The sequence below is a fragment of the Xyrauchen texanus genome, chromosome 4 (genome assembly GCF_025860055.1).
Source record: "Xyrauchen texanus isolate HMW12.3.18 chromosome 4, RBS_HiC_50CHRs, whole genome shotgun sequence".
Taxonomy (NCBI): Eukaryota; Metazoa; Chordata; class Actinopteri; order Cypriniformes; family Catostomidae; genus Xyrauchen; species Xyrauchen texanus.
Window position 1 is genome coordinate 1,956,540 of NC_068279.1, and position 17,500 is coordinate 1,974,039.

Below are 17,500 nucleotides of genomic sequence, written 5' to 3' on the forward strand. Positions count from 1 at the left end.
GCTTGACTGACGTCTTTAGTGCACACTATACAGTCATCAAGCTTAGCTGATGTCTTTAGTGCACACTATACAGTCATCACTCTTCACTGATGTCTTTAGTGCACACTATACCGTCATCACTCTTGACTGACGTATTTAGTGCACACTATACTGTCATCACTCTTGACTGACGTCTTTAGTGCACACTATACTGTCATCACTCTTGACTGATGTCTTTAGTGCACACTATACAGTCATCAAGCTTGACTGACGTCTTTAGTGCACACTATACAGTCATCCCGCTTGACTGATGTCTTTAGTGCACACTATACAGTCATCAAGCTTGACTGACGTCTTTAGTGCACACTATACAGTCATCAAGCTTGACTGACGTCTTTAGTGCACACTATACAGTCATCAAGCTTAGCTGATGTCTTTAGTGCACACTATACAGTCATCACTCTTCACTGATGTCTTTAGTGCACACTATACCGTCATCACTCTTGACTGACGTATTTAGTGCACACTATACTGTCATCACTCTTGACTGACGTCTTTAGTGCACACTATACTGTCATCACTCTTGACTGATGTCTTTAGTGCACACTATACAGTCATCAAGCTTGACTGGCGTCTTTAGTGCACACTATACAGTCATCCCGCTTGACTGATGTCTTTAGTGCACACTATACAGTCATCAAGCTTGACTGACGTCTTTAGTGCACACTATACAGTCATCAAGCTTGACTGACGTCTTTAGTGCACACTATACAGTCATCAAGCTTAGCTGATGTCTTTAGTGCACACTATACAGTCATCACTCTTCACTGATGTCTTTAGTGCACACTATACCATCATCACTCTTGACTGACGTATTTAGTGCACACTATACCGTCATCACTCTTGACTGACGTCTTTAGTGCACACTATACCGTCATCACTCTTGACTGACGTCTTTAGTGCACACTATACCGTCATCACTCTTCACTGATGTCTTTAGTGCACACTATACCGTCATCAAGCTTGACTGACGTATTTAGTGCAAACTATACAGTCATCACGCTGAGAGACAGACAGTCCTGAGCAACCCCTGAATATGGACACACACAGATAAGACATCACAACACACAGTACTCACCATGATTTCATCCTGTGTCAGAGGTCAATGGAGTAAAAACAGAAGCATGTCAACAAAACAGATAAAAGAGAGAACGAGAACCATTATTAGACATTTAGAAACAGACTAACAACAGGTGCCGTGCACGCCATCAGACAGACGCAGAAGATTTGAATTAAAGATCTGTGTCTGCCTGCGAGTTACATGACACACTCGTGTCAGTTAATGTGTCTATGAGTGAAACAGGATGTTACACATAAGACACACACAACACACTGTCACCGTCTGCCCTTAACAACTGACTCACAACTGCAGCTACAGGACACTCATACAACACTTCTCTGGCTCTTAAAGGAATGTTCTGGGTTCAAAACATTCTAAAATGTATCAACATCATTTGTGCTAGAACTTTACATTTACATTTAGATACATTTACAGTCGAAGTCAATGGAGCAAGTGTGTAAGTGTGATCTATTAGTCAAGCACCGCATCGCCCCCCACATGACTAGATTTTACCAGTTTGCCTCGTATAAAGCGGGAGGTGTGCAGAATAAACATTGAAAACATGTATTTGGAAGAGAGCAGGAATAAAAGCGTGCAGTTGCTTTGATAGCAGAAAGCAGTAAAATACAGCGCTGACACGAGTCATGTGATGACCCTTTACCCGTATAAATATCACTCGCTTCATAGACTTCAATGTATTCTGCAGCGCTGACACGAGTCATGTGATGACCCTTTACCCGTATAAATATCACTCGCTTCATAGACTTCAATGTATTCTGCAAGCTGACGCGAGTCATGTGATGACCCTTTACGCGTATAAATATCACTCGCTTCATAGACTTCAATGTATTCTGCAGAGCTGACGCCGAGTCATGTGATGACCCTTTACCCGTATAAATATCACTCGCTTCATAGACTTCAATGTATTCTGCAGCGCTGACGCGAGTCATGTGATGACCCTTTACCCGTATAAATATCACTGACTTCATAGACTTCAATGTATTCTGCAGCGCTGACGCGAGTCATGTGATGACCCTTTACCCGTATAAATATCCCTCACTTCATAGACTTCAATGTATTCTGCAGCGCTGACGCGAGTCATGTGATGACCGTTTACCCGTATAAATATCCCTCACTTCAAAGACTTCAATGTATTCTGCAGCGCTGACGCGAGTCATGTGATGACCCTTTACCCGTATAAATATCCCTCGCTTCAAAGACTTCAATGTATTCTGCAGCGCTGACGCGAGTCATGTGATGACCCTTTACCCGTATAAATATCCCTCGCTTCATTGACTTCAATGTATTCTGCAGCGCTGACGCGAGTCATGTGATGACCCTTTACGCGTATAAATATCCCTCGCTTCATTGACTTCAATGTATTCTGCAGCGCTGACGCGAGTCATGTGATGACCCTTTACACGTATAAATATCACTCGCTTCATAGACTTCAATGTGTTCTGCAGCGCTGACGCGAGTCATGTGATGACCCTTTACACGTATAAATATCACTCGCTTCATAGACTTCAATGTGTTCTGCAGCGCTGACACGAGTCATGTGATGACCCTTTACCCGTATAAATATCACTCGCTTCATAGACTTCAATGTATTCTGCAGCGCTGACGCGAGTCATGTGATGACCCTTTACCCGTATAAATATCACTCGCTTCATAGACTTCAATGTATTCTGCAGCGCTGACGTGAGTCATGTGATGACCCTTTACCCGTATAAATATCACTCGCTTCATAGACTTCAATGTATTCTGCAGCGCTGACGTGAGTCATGTGATGACCCTTTACCCGTATAAATATCACTCGCTTCATAGACTTCAATGTATTCTGCAGCACTGACGCGAGTCATGTGATGACCCTTTACCCGTATAAATATCACTCGCTTCATAGACTTCAATGTATTCTGCAGCTGACACGAGTCATGTGATGACCCTTTACACGTATAAATATCACTCGCTTCATAGACTTCAATGTATTCTGCAGCTGACGCGAGTCATGTGATGACCCTTTACCCGTATAAATATCACTCACTTCATAGACTTCAATGTATTCTGCAGCTGACGCGAGTCATGTGATGACCCTTTACCCGTATAAATATCACTCGCTTCATAGACTTCAATGTATTCTGCAGCGCTGACACGAGTCATGTGATGACCCTTTACACGTATAAATATCACTCGCTTCATAGACTTCAATGTATTCTGCAGCACTGACGCGAGTCATGTGATGACCCTTTACCCGTATAAATATCACTCGCTTCATAGACTTCAATGTATTCTGCAGCACTGACGCGAGTCATGTGATGACCCTTTACGCGTATAAATATCACTCGCTTCATAGACTTCAATGTGTTCTGCAGCGCTGAGGCGAGTCATGTGATGACCCTTTACACGTATAAATATCACTCGCTTCATAGACTTCAATGTGTTCTGCAGCGCTGAGGCGAGTCATGTGATGACCCTTTACCCGTATAAATATCACTCGCTTCATAGACTTCAATGTATTCTGCAGCGCTGACGCGAGTCATGTGATGACCCTTTACCCGTATAAATATCACTCGCTTCATAGACTTCAATGTATTCTGCAGCGCTGACGGGAGTCATGTGATGACCCTTTACCCGTATAAATATCACTCGCTTCATAGACTTCAATGTATTCTGCAGCACTGACGCGAGTCATGTGATGACCCTTTACCCGTATAAATATCACTCGCTTCATAGACTTCAATGTATTCTGCAGGCTGACGCGAGTCATGTGATGACCCTTTACGCCGTATAAATATCACTCGCTTCATAGACTTCAATGTATTCTGCAGAGCTGACGCGAGTCATGTGATGACCCTTTACGCCGTATAAATATCACTTTCGCTTCATAGACTTCAATGTATTCTGCAGGCTGACGCGAGTCATGTGATGACCCTTTACCCGTATAAATATCACTCGCTTCATAGACTTCAATGTATTCTGCAGCGCTGACGCGAGTCATGTGATGACCCTTTACCCGTATAAATATCACTCGCTTCATAGACTTCAATGTATTCTGCAGCGCTGACGCGAGTCATGTGATGACCCTTTACCCGTATAAATATCACTTCGCTTCATAGACTTCAATGTATTCTGCAGCTGACGCCGAGTCATGTGATGACCCTTTACCCGTATAAATATCACTCGCTTCATAGACTTCAATGTATTCTGCAGGCTGACGCGAGTCATGTGATGACCCTTTACCCGTATAAATATCACTCGCTTCATAGACTTCAATGTATTCTGCAGAGCTGACGCGAGTCATGTGATGACCCTTTACTCAGTATAAATATCACTCGCTTCATAGACTTCAATGTATTCTGCAGACTGGCGCGAGTCATGTGATGACCCTTTACTCGTATAAATATCACTCGCTTCATAGACTTCAATGTATTCTGCAGCACTGACGCGAGTCATGTGATGACCCTTTACCCGTATAAATATCACTCAGCTTCATAGACTTCAATGTATTCTGCAGGCTGACGTGAGTCATGTGATGACCCTTTACCCGTATAAATATCACTCGCTTCATAGACTTCAATGTATTCTGCAGAGCTGACGCGAGTCATGTGATGACCCTTTACTCGTATAAATATCACTCGCTTCATAGACTTCAATGTATTCTGCAGAGCTGACGCGAGTCATGTGATGACCCTTTACCCGTATAAATATCACTCGCTTCATAGACTTCAATGTATTCTGCAACGCTGATGTGAGTCATGTGATGACCCTTTACACGTATAAATATCCCTCACTTCATAGACTTCAATGTATTCTGCAGCACTGACGCGAGTCATGTGATGACCCTTTACTCGTATAAATATCCCTCACTTCATAGACTTCAATGTATTCTGCAGCGCTGATGTGAGTCATGTGATGACCCTTTACACGTATAAATATCACTCGCTTCATAGACTTCAATGTATTCTGCAGCACTGACGCGAGTCATGTGATGACCATTTACTCGTATAAATATCACTCGCTTCATAGACTTCAATGTATTCTGCAGCGCTGACGCGAGTCATGTGATGACCCTTTACACGTATAAATATCACTCGCTTCATAGACTTCAATGTATTCTGTAGCGCCGAGTTCCCCCCCCAATACTGAAATCCTCGAATCGCCCCTGCTTGAGAGAGCTTGTGTTGAACTTCGAACATTCCTTTAAATAATAATCTAAGATCATTTCTCTCTATAAAAGCTTGTGTGTAACTGAAAAATAACAACAAACCTGTCCCTGGATCAGTTGATAAGGGCATGAAGAAGATAAAGAATGAGAGACAAACGTGAAGAAAACCAAAAACACACTGGACACAGAACAGTTGAGAATGTTTAACACTATATACGTCATGCATATATCACGTATACGTCAGAGGACTTTTCCTGACTTTCAATATGCATTTTAATATTGTCTCTGAACTATAAAGTCTTCAGTTTACCTGATTACCAGCCGCTTTCTTCTTGCTCGTTTGACTGCTTCTCTGTTGAGCACTGAAGAAATAGACAATTAGATGAACTTTAATCAGTACTAGCGTGAAAAATAGCCTAAATGTAAATAATAAAATGCAACTAAACTCTTAAGCGTGCATAGTTAGCATGGGAAAATAAATATACTTGTCAACTTTTAAAAGGGAGGAGAAAACACTTTCCATATCTTTTGTTGTTGATGTCACACGTTGTGTTTTAGCGCATTAAAATAAAGCTGATGGAAACGCACATTATCGCTAAAATGTCACAAATGGCGACATCATATTTTTCCGTTTAACTCAAGCGCATAAACTCTGTGTCGATACATCAAATCTCGCGAAAAATTAGTTTGGAAACACTTTTTGTCGATAATATTGGCATTAACGCAAAAATTTTGTGTCACATGACTGTGTTACCATGACGACAGTATTGAAAGCCAATTTATTGTACGTGATTATGATCATTACGGCATATAGAGCCGATCTGCAAACGGGACACTTCCAGGAGTGCCAATACAAATATCTCGTATCATGCACCGGTTATCAACAAGTACAAGGAGAACAAATGATCGGCCACTGTTTGTGATTCATTTAATCGCAGTATCCATCCGTTTATTTATTAAAGTTGCTTTTTCCCACCATTCAAAAATATTGTAATGGAATTAGCTCACAAAACATAAAACATCTTTTCTGTGCACAAACATGTTTTAAATTAAAAATAAGTACACAAAATTAGGAGAAAATCTTCGGTGTATTTTTATTTTTATTACATTTTACTTTTGAAAAAATGCCGGTAAAATCCCTTGTATTAAATTAAATAAATTACCAAACTAAAAAAGCATTAAATAAAAATTTTTATTACCAAACGAAAAATGCATTAAATTAAAAATATGAATTACCAAACGAAAAAAGCATTAAATTAAAAATATTAATTACCAAACGAAAAAAGCATTAAATTAAAAATATGAATTACCAAACGAAAAAAGCATTAAATTAAAAATATTAATTACCAAACGAAAAAAGCATTAAATTAAAAATATTAATTACCAAACGAAAAAAGCATTAAATTAAAAATATTAATTACCAAACGAAAAAAGCATTAAATTAAAAATATTAATTACCAAACGAAAAAAGCATTAAATTAAAAATATTAATTACCAAACGAAAAATGCATTAAATTAAGAAAATTGATTTTCTTAAAAACATCAGGGACATCTGTGAGGTTAATCAGCGATAAACACATTTCGGTATGGAAACGGCTTCTGTTGCGATAAACCAAATCTTATGTGACAAAAGAGTTTTTTTAGGCATGACGTCATCACGCACGCCATTAATATCCATAAAAGGCCGTTTGAATGGAAATGTCCCGCCTTTCCCGCATTTTCACTTTGTCGATAACAAAATAGCGCGAAAGTTGGATGGAAACTGCGCGTCCAATAAACTGGACAGTGTTTTGCCTGTATATGGAGGAAACGCAGCTCACTTGGCAAACCCGATGAAGTCCTCATGATTGGTGTTCATGTACGCCAGCTCGATGTCAATCAACAGCAACACCTGACGAAAACAATAAATCAGCACTTCCTCTCAAATGTTCAGGGTCAGAAATCACATTTATTATATTTTGGGACTATGTGTGTGTGGTGTGTTTGTTTGTGAGTGTGGTGTGTGTGTCCCAATTAGTAGCTTTTTCTGCCCCTGGTCTAAATGAATGAATGGACAAACACGAGTTTTCTGAGTTCTACCCGTCCCGTCCTGTCTCACCTGTTCTTTAGTGCGGCTCTCGCGGTCCCGGATGTGCTGTGTGACGATTCGCTCCATTTCTTCTCTCAGCATGGGATACTGCGCCAGCTGTGACAAAATCACACGGGTTTGTGTGTACGGCGACATGATACACAACGACACACACTGAGCTCGCAACAGGTCACTTGTAGACGTTACAGTAAAAGGAGGATTACTTTGACCTGTTACATTTACAGTTAACCCTTGTGCGTCCATTTAAAACAGTTACTCAGGGGTCAAAAAACTGACAGTAATATTATATATTAATAATATTTTCCACTTTCAATGAGTTAATTGTTTTAACCAACATCAGTCCTGATCATAACTACCAAATATTCATTTTCAGCATTTTAACCCTTTAAATAACAGTTTGTTTACATCATGCCACTGTTGTTTTTCACACACACACACACACATACACACACAAACCACACACACTCACACACACAAACCACACACACACACACACACACCTCACACACCACACATATACACACACACACAAACCACACACACTCACACTCACAACACACACACCACACTCACACACACTCTCACACACACAAACACTCACACATACACACACACACACACACACACACACACACACACACACACTCTCACACACTCACACATACACACAAACACACACCACACTCACACAAACAAACACACACACACCACACACTCACACACACTGTCACAAACAAACACACACTCACAAACACACACACATCACAAACACACACATTCACAAACACACACACCTCACACACACATTCACAAACACACACACACACATCGCACACACTCACACACACTCTAACAAACAAACACCACACACTCACACACACACACTCACAAACACACACACTGCACACACTCACACACTCTCACAAACAAACACCACACACTCACACACACTCTCACAAACAAACACCACACACTCACACACAGTGTCACAAACAAACACACACTCACAAACACACACACTGCACACACTCACACACTCTCACAAACAAACACACACACACTCATCGCACACACTCACACACACTCTAACAAACAAACACCACACACTCACACACACACACTCACAAACACACACTGCACACACTCACACACTGTCACAAACAAACACCACACACTCACACACACACACTCACAAACACACACACTGCACACACTCACACACTCTCACAAACAAACACCACACACTCACACACACTCTCACAAACAAACACCACACACTCACACACAGTGTCACAAACAAACACACACTCACAAACACACACACTGCACACACTCACACACTCTCACAAACAAACACACACACACTCATCGCACACACTCACACACACTCTCACAAACAAACACCACACACTCACACACACTCTCACAAACAAACACCACACACTCACACACAGTGTCACAAACAAACACACACTCACAAACACACACACTCACACACACAAACACCACACACTCACACACAGTGTCACAAACAAACACACACTCACAAACACACACACTGCACACACTCACACACTCTCACAAACAAACACACACACACTCATCACACAGTGTCACAAACAAACACACACTCACAAACACACACACTCACACACACAAACACACACACCTCACACACACATTCACAAACACACACACATCGCACACACTCTAACAAACAAACACCACACTCACACACACACTCACAAACACACACACACATCGCACACACTCACACTCACACACACTCTCACAAACAAACACACACACATCGCACACACTCACACTCACACACACTCTCACAAACAAACACCACACTCACACACATTGCACACACTCACACACACTCTCACAAACAAACACACACACACATCGCACACACTCACACTCACACACTCACACACAATCTCACAAACAAACACCACACTCACACACTCACACACTCTCACAAACAAACACACACACACATCGCACACACTCACACTCACACACTCACACACAATCTCACAAACAAACACCACACACTCACACACACACACACACACATCGCACACACTCACACACACTCTCACAAACAAACACACACACATCGCACACACTCACAATCTCACAAACAAAACCACACACTCACACACACACACACACACACCGCACACACTCACACACACTCTCACAAACAAACACACACACACACACAAACATACACACACCACACACTCACACACACACTCACACACACACACTCACACAGTTAAAATAACAAATACGCCAACAGTATTTCCGTTTGCTCTAATGCAGGGATGCAATGATGGGCGTCATGCAGTGAAAACAGCACACGGGACATCAGGGAAGTGTTCCAGAGGAGATGTGATGTGGGCAAACAGGCACACTGAAGAGAGGATTACAGAGAATACAGTGAGAACAAGAGGAGAGACGTGAACATGAGAGCCTCGTGTGGATTCACCCTCACTCCTACATCTACTACAATAACATCTCATCACTGGGACGGACGACGACTCGCAAAGGCCCTGGGGCCAATTATCTCCAAGGGCCCCCCTCCAAACATGGTTGAGTTGGGGGGGGTGATCCAAACTGGATCGCGCAACCTTAAAGCCCAGGTCCCCCCCCGGGCCCCCGGTAGTCAAGGGCCCCATTGGCCCGGTCATTAATCCATCCCTGACTAACAGACACGATGTTCTGTTTGTGCTCTAAATCCACAGAAGGCAATTCTTTTCAGATCGTAGTTACGTTAAGAGTGATGAAATGATGAGAGGAGAGAGAAAGAGAGAGAAAGAAAGAGAGGTATGTTCCGGAATGACCGTTAGTCTGCTGGTGTGGGAACATTAACAGACAAAAAGGATGAGAAGCAACTGAGTGGTAAGGATAGACCGATAGTTGCTGGACTGATACATTTATTCTTCATGCATCAACACAATCCCACAATGCACTGCACAAGCAGAACGGAGAGAACAGATTTACACAGAGACTGACGGGAAGAAGACGGGAGAGAAACGGAGCGATAAACCAGCACTAACTCTGAACGACATCGTGTTTTCCCCCTAGAAATCTCTCTACGATATTATCGCCACAACCGCTGTTTTTGACTTAAAGGGACAGCGCACCCAAACACACAGAATTGCTCTCATCACTCACACTCATGCCATCCCAGATGTGTTTGACTTTCTTTCTTCTGCTGAACACCAATAAAGATTTTTAGAATATCTCAGCAATGCAAGTGAATGGTGACTAGACCTTTGAATCTCCAAAAAGCACATAAAGGCAGCATACCATACGGCAAGTAATCCATACGACTCCAGTGGTTTAATCCATGTCTTCTGAAGCGATCCAATTAGATTTGGGTGAGAAAATATCAATCAAAATTTTGCGATCAGCGCCATCTAGCGCTCTGTGCATGCGTCAAGCCCTAGGAAGTATAACATAGAGAGCATAGAGACTGCAATGGCAAGATGTAGGGTGGAAAAGGAGTTACATTTTGGTCTGTTCTCACCCAAAATCCATTGGATTGCTCCTGAAAACCAGTGGAGTCTAATGGATTACTTTTATGCTGCCTTTATGTGCTTTATGGAGCTTAAAAATTCTAGTCACCATTCACTTGCATTGTATGGACCTACAGAGCTTCTAAAAATCTTCATTTGTGTTCTGCAGAAGAAAGTCACACATCTGGAATGGGATGAGGGTGAATAAATGATGAGAGAATTGACATTTTTGGGTGCGCTGTCCCTTTAAACGATTGGGAAAACTGATGCTGTCTGACACTGAATCTAGCTGCAGTGTGAACGCGGCCAAAGTGGAGTGTTGACGGCATTCACGACTATGAGCTTTTGTTTTCTTTGCTAGAAAGTCCAGCCATCGGCCTATCCGTACATTGAAGATAGACGAGGACGAGCGTGGCTTTACTTTCGTTTTACCTTCTCACTACATTTGCGAATGGTGGAGGCGAGTTCGCTCACGACCATATCTATACATTTCAGGCACGGCCCGTTTAGCTTTTGGATCTGCTTTTTCACTATGGCCTCAAAGGCAAGGTCAGGGGTGAACAGGCCCGTCCTGTAGAGGAAGTCGAGAGAGAGAGAGTCCATACAGGAGTGCATGGGAGGAAAGAGGAAGATGACAGAGAGAGACAGGAAGTAGAAGGGCATGGGTTGGAGGGGCACAGAGGAAAGAGAGGCAGTTGAGACATTTGGTTTCTCCTCAAGCCATTCGTCAGAGGGTTCGAGCCGAAACCACTCCCACCCGTCCAACAGCCAATCAGCTTTGAGACAGAAGCTTCCAGAACGCAGCCGTGCAAACCAAAGCCTGCAAACCTTTCAGAGAATTCTCTAAAAAATAAATATCTGACCATCCAAACCCTGAACCGGATGTTCTGATGGTCTCACTGGTGTGAATTGTGCCATTAAGAATTAAGAACCTCTTGAGGAACTCTCTACAAACTTTAAATGTAAGTTCTTGCATTTGTTTGGGAATTGAGCTGCATGTTTAATGTTGTAGATTCATTAGAACCGACTCATACGAGTAATTTGTTTGGGAATCGGACTACACTGGTCGAGCTGTATGTTTAATGCTGTAGATTCATTAGAACCGACTCATACGAGTCATTTGTTTGGGAATCGGACTACAATGGTCGAGCTGTATGTTTAATGCTGTAGATTCAATAGAACCGACTCATACGAGTCATTTGTTTTGGAATCGGACTACACTGGTCGAGAAGTATGTTTCGTGTTCTAGATTCAATAGAACCGACTCATACGAGTCATTTGTTTTGGAATCGGACCGCAGTGGTCGAGCTGTATGTTTAATGCTGTAGGTTCATTAGAACCGACTCATACAAGTCATTTGTTTGGGAATCGGACTACACTGGTCGAGCTGTATGTTTAATGCTGTAGATTCAATAGAACCGACTCATACGAGTCATTTGTTTTGGAATCGGACCGCACTGGTCGAGCTGTATGTTTAATGCTGTAGATTCAATAGAACCGACTCATACGAGTCATTTGGTTGGGAATCGGACTACACTGGTCGAGCTGTATGTTTAATGCTGTAGATTCAATAGAACCGACTCATGAGTCATTTGGTTGGGAATCGGACTACACTGGTCGAGCTGTATGTTTAATGCTGTAGATTCAATAGAACCGACTCATACGAGTCATTTGGTTGGGAATCAGACTACACTAGTCGAGCTGTATGTTTAATGCTGTAGATTCAATACAACCGACTCATACGAGTCATTTGGTTGGGAATCGGACTACACTGGTCGAGCTGTATGTTTAATGCTGTAGATTCAATACAACCGACTCATGAGTCATTTGGTTGGGAATCAGACTACACTGGTCGAGAAGTATGTTTCGTGTTCTAGATTTCATAGAACCGACTCATACGAGTCATTTGTTTTGGAATCTGGTCGAGCTGTATGTTTAATGCTGTAGATTCAATAGAACCGACTCATACGAGTCATTTGGTTGGGAATCGGACTACACTGGTCAAGCTGTAAGAGTCATTTGTTTGGGAATCGGACCACACTGGTCAAGCTGTATGTTTCGTGTTCTAGATTTAATAGAACCGACTCATAAGAGTCATTTGTTTGGGAATCAGACTACACTAGTTGAGCTGTATGTTTCGTGTTCTAGATTTAATAGAACAGACTCATACGAGTCATTTGTTTGGGAATCGGATCCACAAAGAGTTCCTAAAGAGGAGCGTTAACTGCCGGTGGTTCACTGCTGCGTCTCCACAAGCTTCCGTCTCTAAAGTGTCAGAGTTTGGATGCTGAGGTCTATAATTGTTCTGTCAGATGAACACATATTTTGGAGCTGAATTCAGGTTTTGCTGGTGAATAGCATGGCTTTACTGGTCTACCAGCTAGATCAGCACCAAACCAGCATAAACCAGCCTGTGCCGGTCTATGCTGGTCTTTATAGCTGGTATGGAGAATAAAACATTCATTGCTAAATCTAACCTCTGTCTACTATCACCTAACAGTGACCCCTCAGCGTCCACAGCCCTCTTCACAGGACTCTAATGCTGCTGTTTCACCCAGAACCCCCCGTCCAAAGCTGCAGGCACACACACACACACAACATTAAACACCCTGCAGTCCCGGTCAGAGGTGGGTAACAGCACTAGTTTGGGTCGGTTAACCCTCTGCCAGGGTTTTACCTTCTTGGTACACTGCCTAACAGTATTGACAAGCTCAGAAATGACCATGTCCACACATTTCTGGCACGGCTCTTTAATCTTGGAGATCTGCCGTTTCACTATGGTCTCAAAGGCCATGTCGGGCGTGAAGAGGCCAGTTCTGCCCGGAAGAGAGACAACGGACAGGCCCGGGAAAACGTCAACAGAGGGGGAGAGAAAGAAGAGATTGGGTGGAAAAAAAGAGTGTTAATCAAAGAAAAATCTCTTCCACCCAACCGATAAAATATGGAGGATACATAACTAAATGTAAGAAAATAAATGGTCAAGCTACATGTTCTACTGAAGCTGTATGATCTATTCACAAATGTAAAATAATAATAATAATAATAAATATAGCCGCAAGCAGCAATTAACAGGGTTCAAGCCTTTTAAGAACTTTCAAAGTATGCAAAAAAGGAATGTATAATTATATGTACTTTGTAAGTTGCAGAATTTGGAAACTGGTGTTTAATATGACTAAATATGAATCTTGTGTTCAACGATCCTGAAACAGGATAATTGTTATGGTGGTCATTTATTTTTACTTTTTAACTGTTGTAAAGCCACAAAGCACCCAATCTCCAAAAAGGTTTTAGAAGTTTGAATATTTATTTTAGGAATTATAGGCTTTTGGATACACTTGGTCAAATCCACATGATAAATGCAACCCCTAAATAACTAAAGTTCAACTTTTCTTTGATAATTATTGACCTAGGGAGTCCTAGATGTAGTTCACAATAGCAGGTATTATTGGATAATATACAATAATTTACACACCATTTATACCCATAATAGCCATTTTGCTGAAATATGATTGGCTGCTGGATGCCATGTTTTTTGTAGAATATGTAAACATTTTCAACTTCATTGATAATACAGTTGCGGAGTTATGAGCATTTTTTAGTTATAGCGCCCCTATAGACAATTTTGTATGCAGACTGAAAATGTGCTGTTGTACATGTGTATCAATTATCGTATAATTTGGCCTTTCCGTTTGGTAGATATTGGTCAATATGCACAAAATGGATGACGCCTGACCAATTTGTAGGCTTATATCTACGCAACGCTTTGACGAATCAAAATTCCTTTAATACATTTTTGTCAAGAGGGTACAGAGTAGACACACACCAATTTTTGTGAGAATCAGATATACGGCCTAGGAGGAGTTCGAAAAAGTTGCTGCGTTAGAAAATTAGAATAGCGGAAAGATTTTATAAAATGCCATAAAATGAAGATACACATTTTAAAGGTCTTCGTGCAAGGAATTAGATGTAAAAATAATTTTGAGATTATTCAACTCGGTTATGGAGTTATTGGTGAAAACGTAAATCTCCTTGTTATAGCGCCACCTTGTGGCCAATTTGTATCAAACTTGGTACACAGCCTCATTCTAACACTGTCTACAAATATCCCAAGTTTCGTAATGGTCGGCCATTCAGATTTGATGTTATTAGCGGCTGAAATTTGATTGGCTCTTGGCGACCATGTTTTTTTATTTGTCTGACTCATACTGTAGTATATGTTAGCCTTTGTCCCCTAAAACATACATACCCATTTTCAACTTCATTGATCATACGGTTGCAGAGATATTAGCGTTTTATTTAGTTGTAGCGCCCCCTATAGGCGAAATTGTTCGCTACTTTGCGTGCATCCTCAGAATGTCCTGTTGTCCATATTATCAAGTTTTGTAACATTTGGCATTTGTGTTTGGTAGATATTGGTCAATATGTACAAAATGGACGACGCCTGACCAATTCGTTGGCTTATATCTACGAATCAAAATTTATTTGATAACTTTTTGTCAGGAGGTGTCATAGTAGACGTGCCAATTTTCGTGCGAGTCGGACATCCCTCGTTTTTCTTTACAAAAGCAAATATGTGTGTTCCAGTGAGACACTTACAATGGAAGTCAATGGGGGCAATTTTTGGAGGGTTTAAAGGCAGAAATGTGACGCTTATAATTTCATAAGTGCGCTTACATTAACTCTTCTGTTAAAACTCGTGTATTACTTGAGCTGTAAAGTTAAAATTGCAGTTAAAATCGGAGCTCCAATTAAAAACGATCAGACACAAAGACAGTGTCTCTGATGTGTCGCCACATGTCTCGTTTGTCATTAGAGATGTGTGACGTATTAAACGAGGTCTGACCTCAGACGAGCAGGACACATTAAACATGAGAAGAGCAGACTTGCCTGATGCCGTGAATGTTCTTGATGGCGTAACTGATCTCCTTACGCAGCTCCTTCTCATTGAACTCCATCTGAACAGAGAGAACATCATAGCAGAACATTACTGAACCAACCAGCACTCCACAATCACACCAGCACTCCACAATCACACCAGCACTCCACAATCACACCAACACTCCACAATCACACCAGCACTCCACAATCACACCAGCACTCCACAATCACACCAGCACTCCACAATCACACCAACACTCCACAATCACACCAGCACTCCACAATCACACCAGCACTCCACAATCACACCAGCACTCCACAATCACACCAGCACTCCACAATCACACCAACACTCCACAATCACACCAGCACTCCACAATCACACCAGCACTCCACAATCACACCAACACTCCACAATCACACCAGCACTCCACAATCACACCAGCACTCCACAATCACACCAACACTCCACAATCACACCAGCACTCCACAATCACACCAACACTCCACAATCACACCAGCACTCCACAATCACACCAACACTCCACAATCACACCAGCACTCCACAATCACACCAGCATTCCACAATCACACCAACACTCCACAATCACACCAGCACTCCACAATCACACCAGCATTCCACAATCACACCAGCACTCCACAATCACACCAGCACTCCACAATCACACCAGCACTCCACAATCACAACCGGCACTCCACAATCACAACCGGCACTAAGGAGACCTGGCTGGAGTCACTCAGCATGCCCTGGATTCAAACTAGCGACTCCAGGTGTGTGTGTGTGTGAGTGTGTGTGAAATTTTTGACCTTGTGGGGACATTTTGTCGGTCCCCATGAGGAAAACAGCTTATAAATCATACTAAATTATGTTTTTTGAAAATGTAAAAATGCAGAAAGTTTTCTGTGAGGGTTAGGTTTAGGGGTAGGGTTAGGTTTAGGGGATAGAATATAAAGTTTGTACAGTATAAAAACCATTATGTCTATGGAAAGTCCCCATAAAACATGGAAACACAACATGTGAGTGTGAGCGTGTGTGAGTGTGAGCATGTGTGTGTGAGTGTGAGCATGTGTGTGAGTGTGAGCATGTGTGTGTGAGTGTGAGCATGTGTGTGTGAGCATGTGTGAGTGTGAGCATGTGAGTGTGAGCATGTGTGTGTGAGTGTGAGCATGTGTTTGTGTGAGTGTGAGCATGTGTGAGTGTGAGCATGTGTTTGTGTGAGCGTGTGTTTGTGTGAGCGTGTGTGAGTGTGAGCATGTGTGTGTGAGTGTGAGCATGTGTTTGTGTGAGTGTGAGCATGTGTGTGTGAGTGTGAGCATGTGTGTGTGTGAGTGTGAGCATGTGTTTGTGTGAGCGTGTGTGAGTGTGAGCATGTGTGTGTGAGTGTGAGCATGTGTTTGTGTGAGTGTGAGCATGTGTGTGTGTGTGTGTAGTGTGTGTGAGCATGTGTGTGTGTGTGAGCATGTGTGTGTGTAGTGTGAGCATGTGTGTGTGAGTGTGAGTGTGAGCGTGTGAGTGTAGTGTGTGTGAGTGTGAGCATGTGTTTGTGTGAGTGTGAGCATGTGTGTGTGAGTGTGAGCATGTGTGTGTGAGTGTGAGCATGTGTGTGTGAGTGTGAGCATGTGTGTGTGTGAGTGTGAGCATGTGTTTGTGTGAGTGTGAGCATGTGTGTGTGAGTGTGAGCATGTGTGTGTGTGAGTGTGAGCATGTGTTT

General features: G+C 42.2%; 1 protein-coding gene across 5 annotated transcripts in view; it reads right to left on the reverse strand.

Moving 5' to 3' along the window:
- Positions 1 to 17,500, reverse strand: part of LOC127642981 (dynamin-1-like) — a 94,068-nt gene that overhangs the window by 58,120 nt on the left and 18,448 nt on the right. For 4 of the 5 annotated variants that reach the window (XR_007970442.1, XR_007970440.1, XM_052125479.1 and 1 more), the window contains exons 9-14: positions 15,777 to 15,844; positions 13,567 to 13,705; positions 7,363 to 7,449; positions 7,085 to 7,155; positions 5,575 to 5,626; positions 1,118 to 1,129 (exon numbers count right to left, since the gene is read on the reverse strand). Coding sequence is in view for 2 of the 5 variants with exons in the window: in XM_052125479.1 (XP_051981439.1) it covers positions 1,118 to 1,129; positions 5,575 to 5,626; positions 7,085 to 7,155; positions 7,363 to 7,449; positions 13,567 to 13,705; positions 15,777 to 15,844 (429 nt within the window). In the remaining 3 variants the exon portion in view is untranslated. Of the gene's footprint in view, positions 1 to 1,117; positions 1,130 to 5,574; positions 5,627 to 7,084; positions 7,156 to 7,362; positions 7,450 to 11,321; positions 11,461 to 13,566; positions 13,706 to 15,776; positions 15,845 to 17,500 lie in introns of all 5 variants that reach the window. The other variant, XR_007970441.1, reaches the window with a different exon arrangement.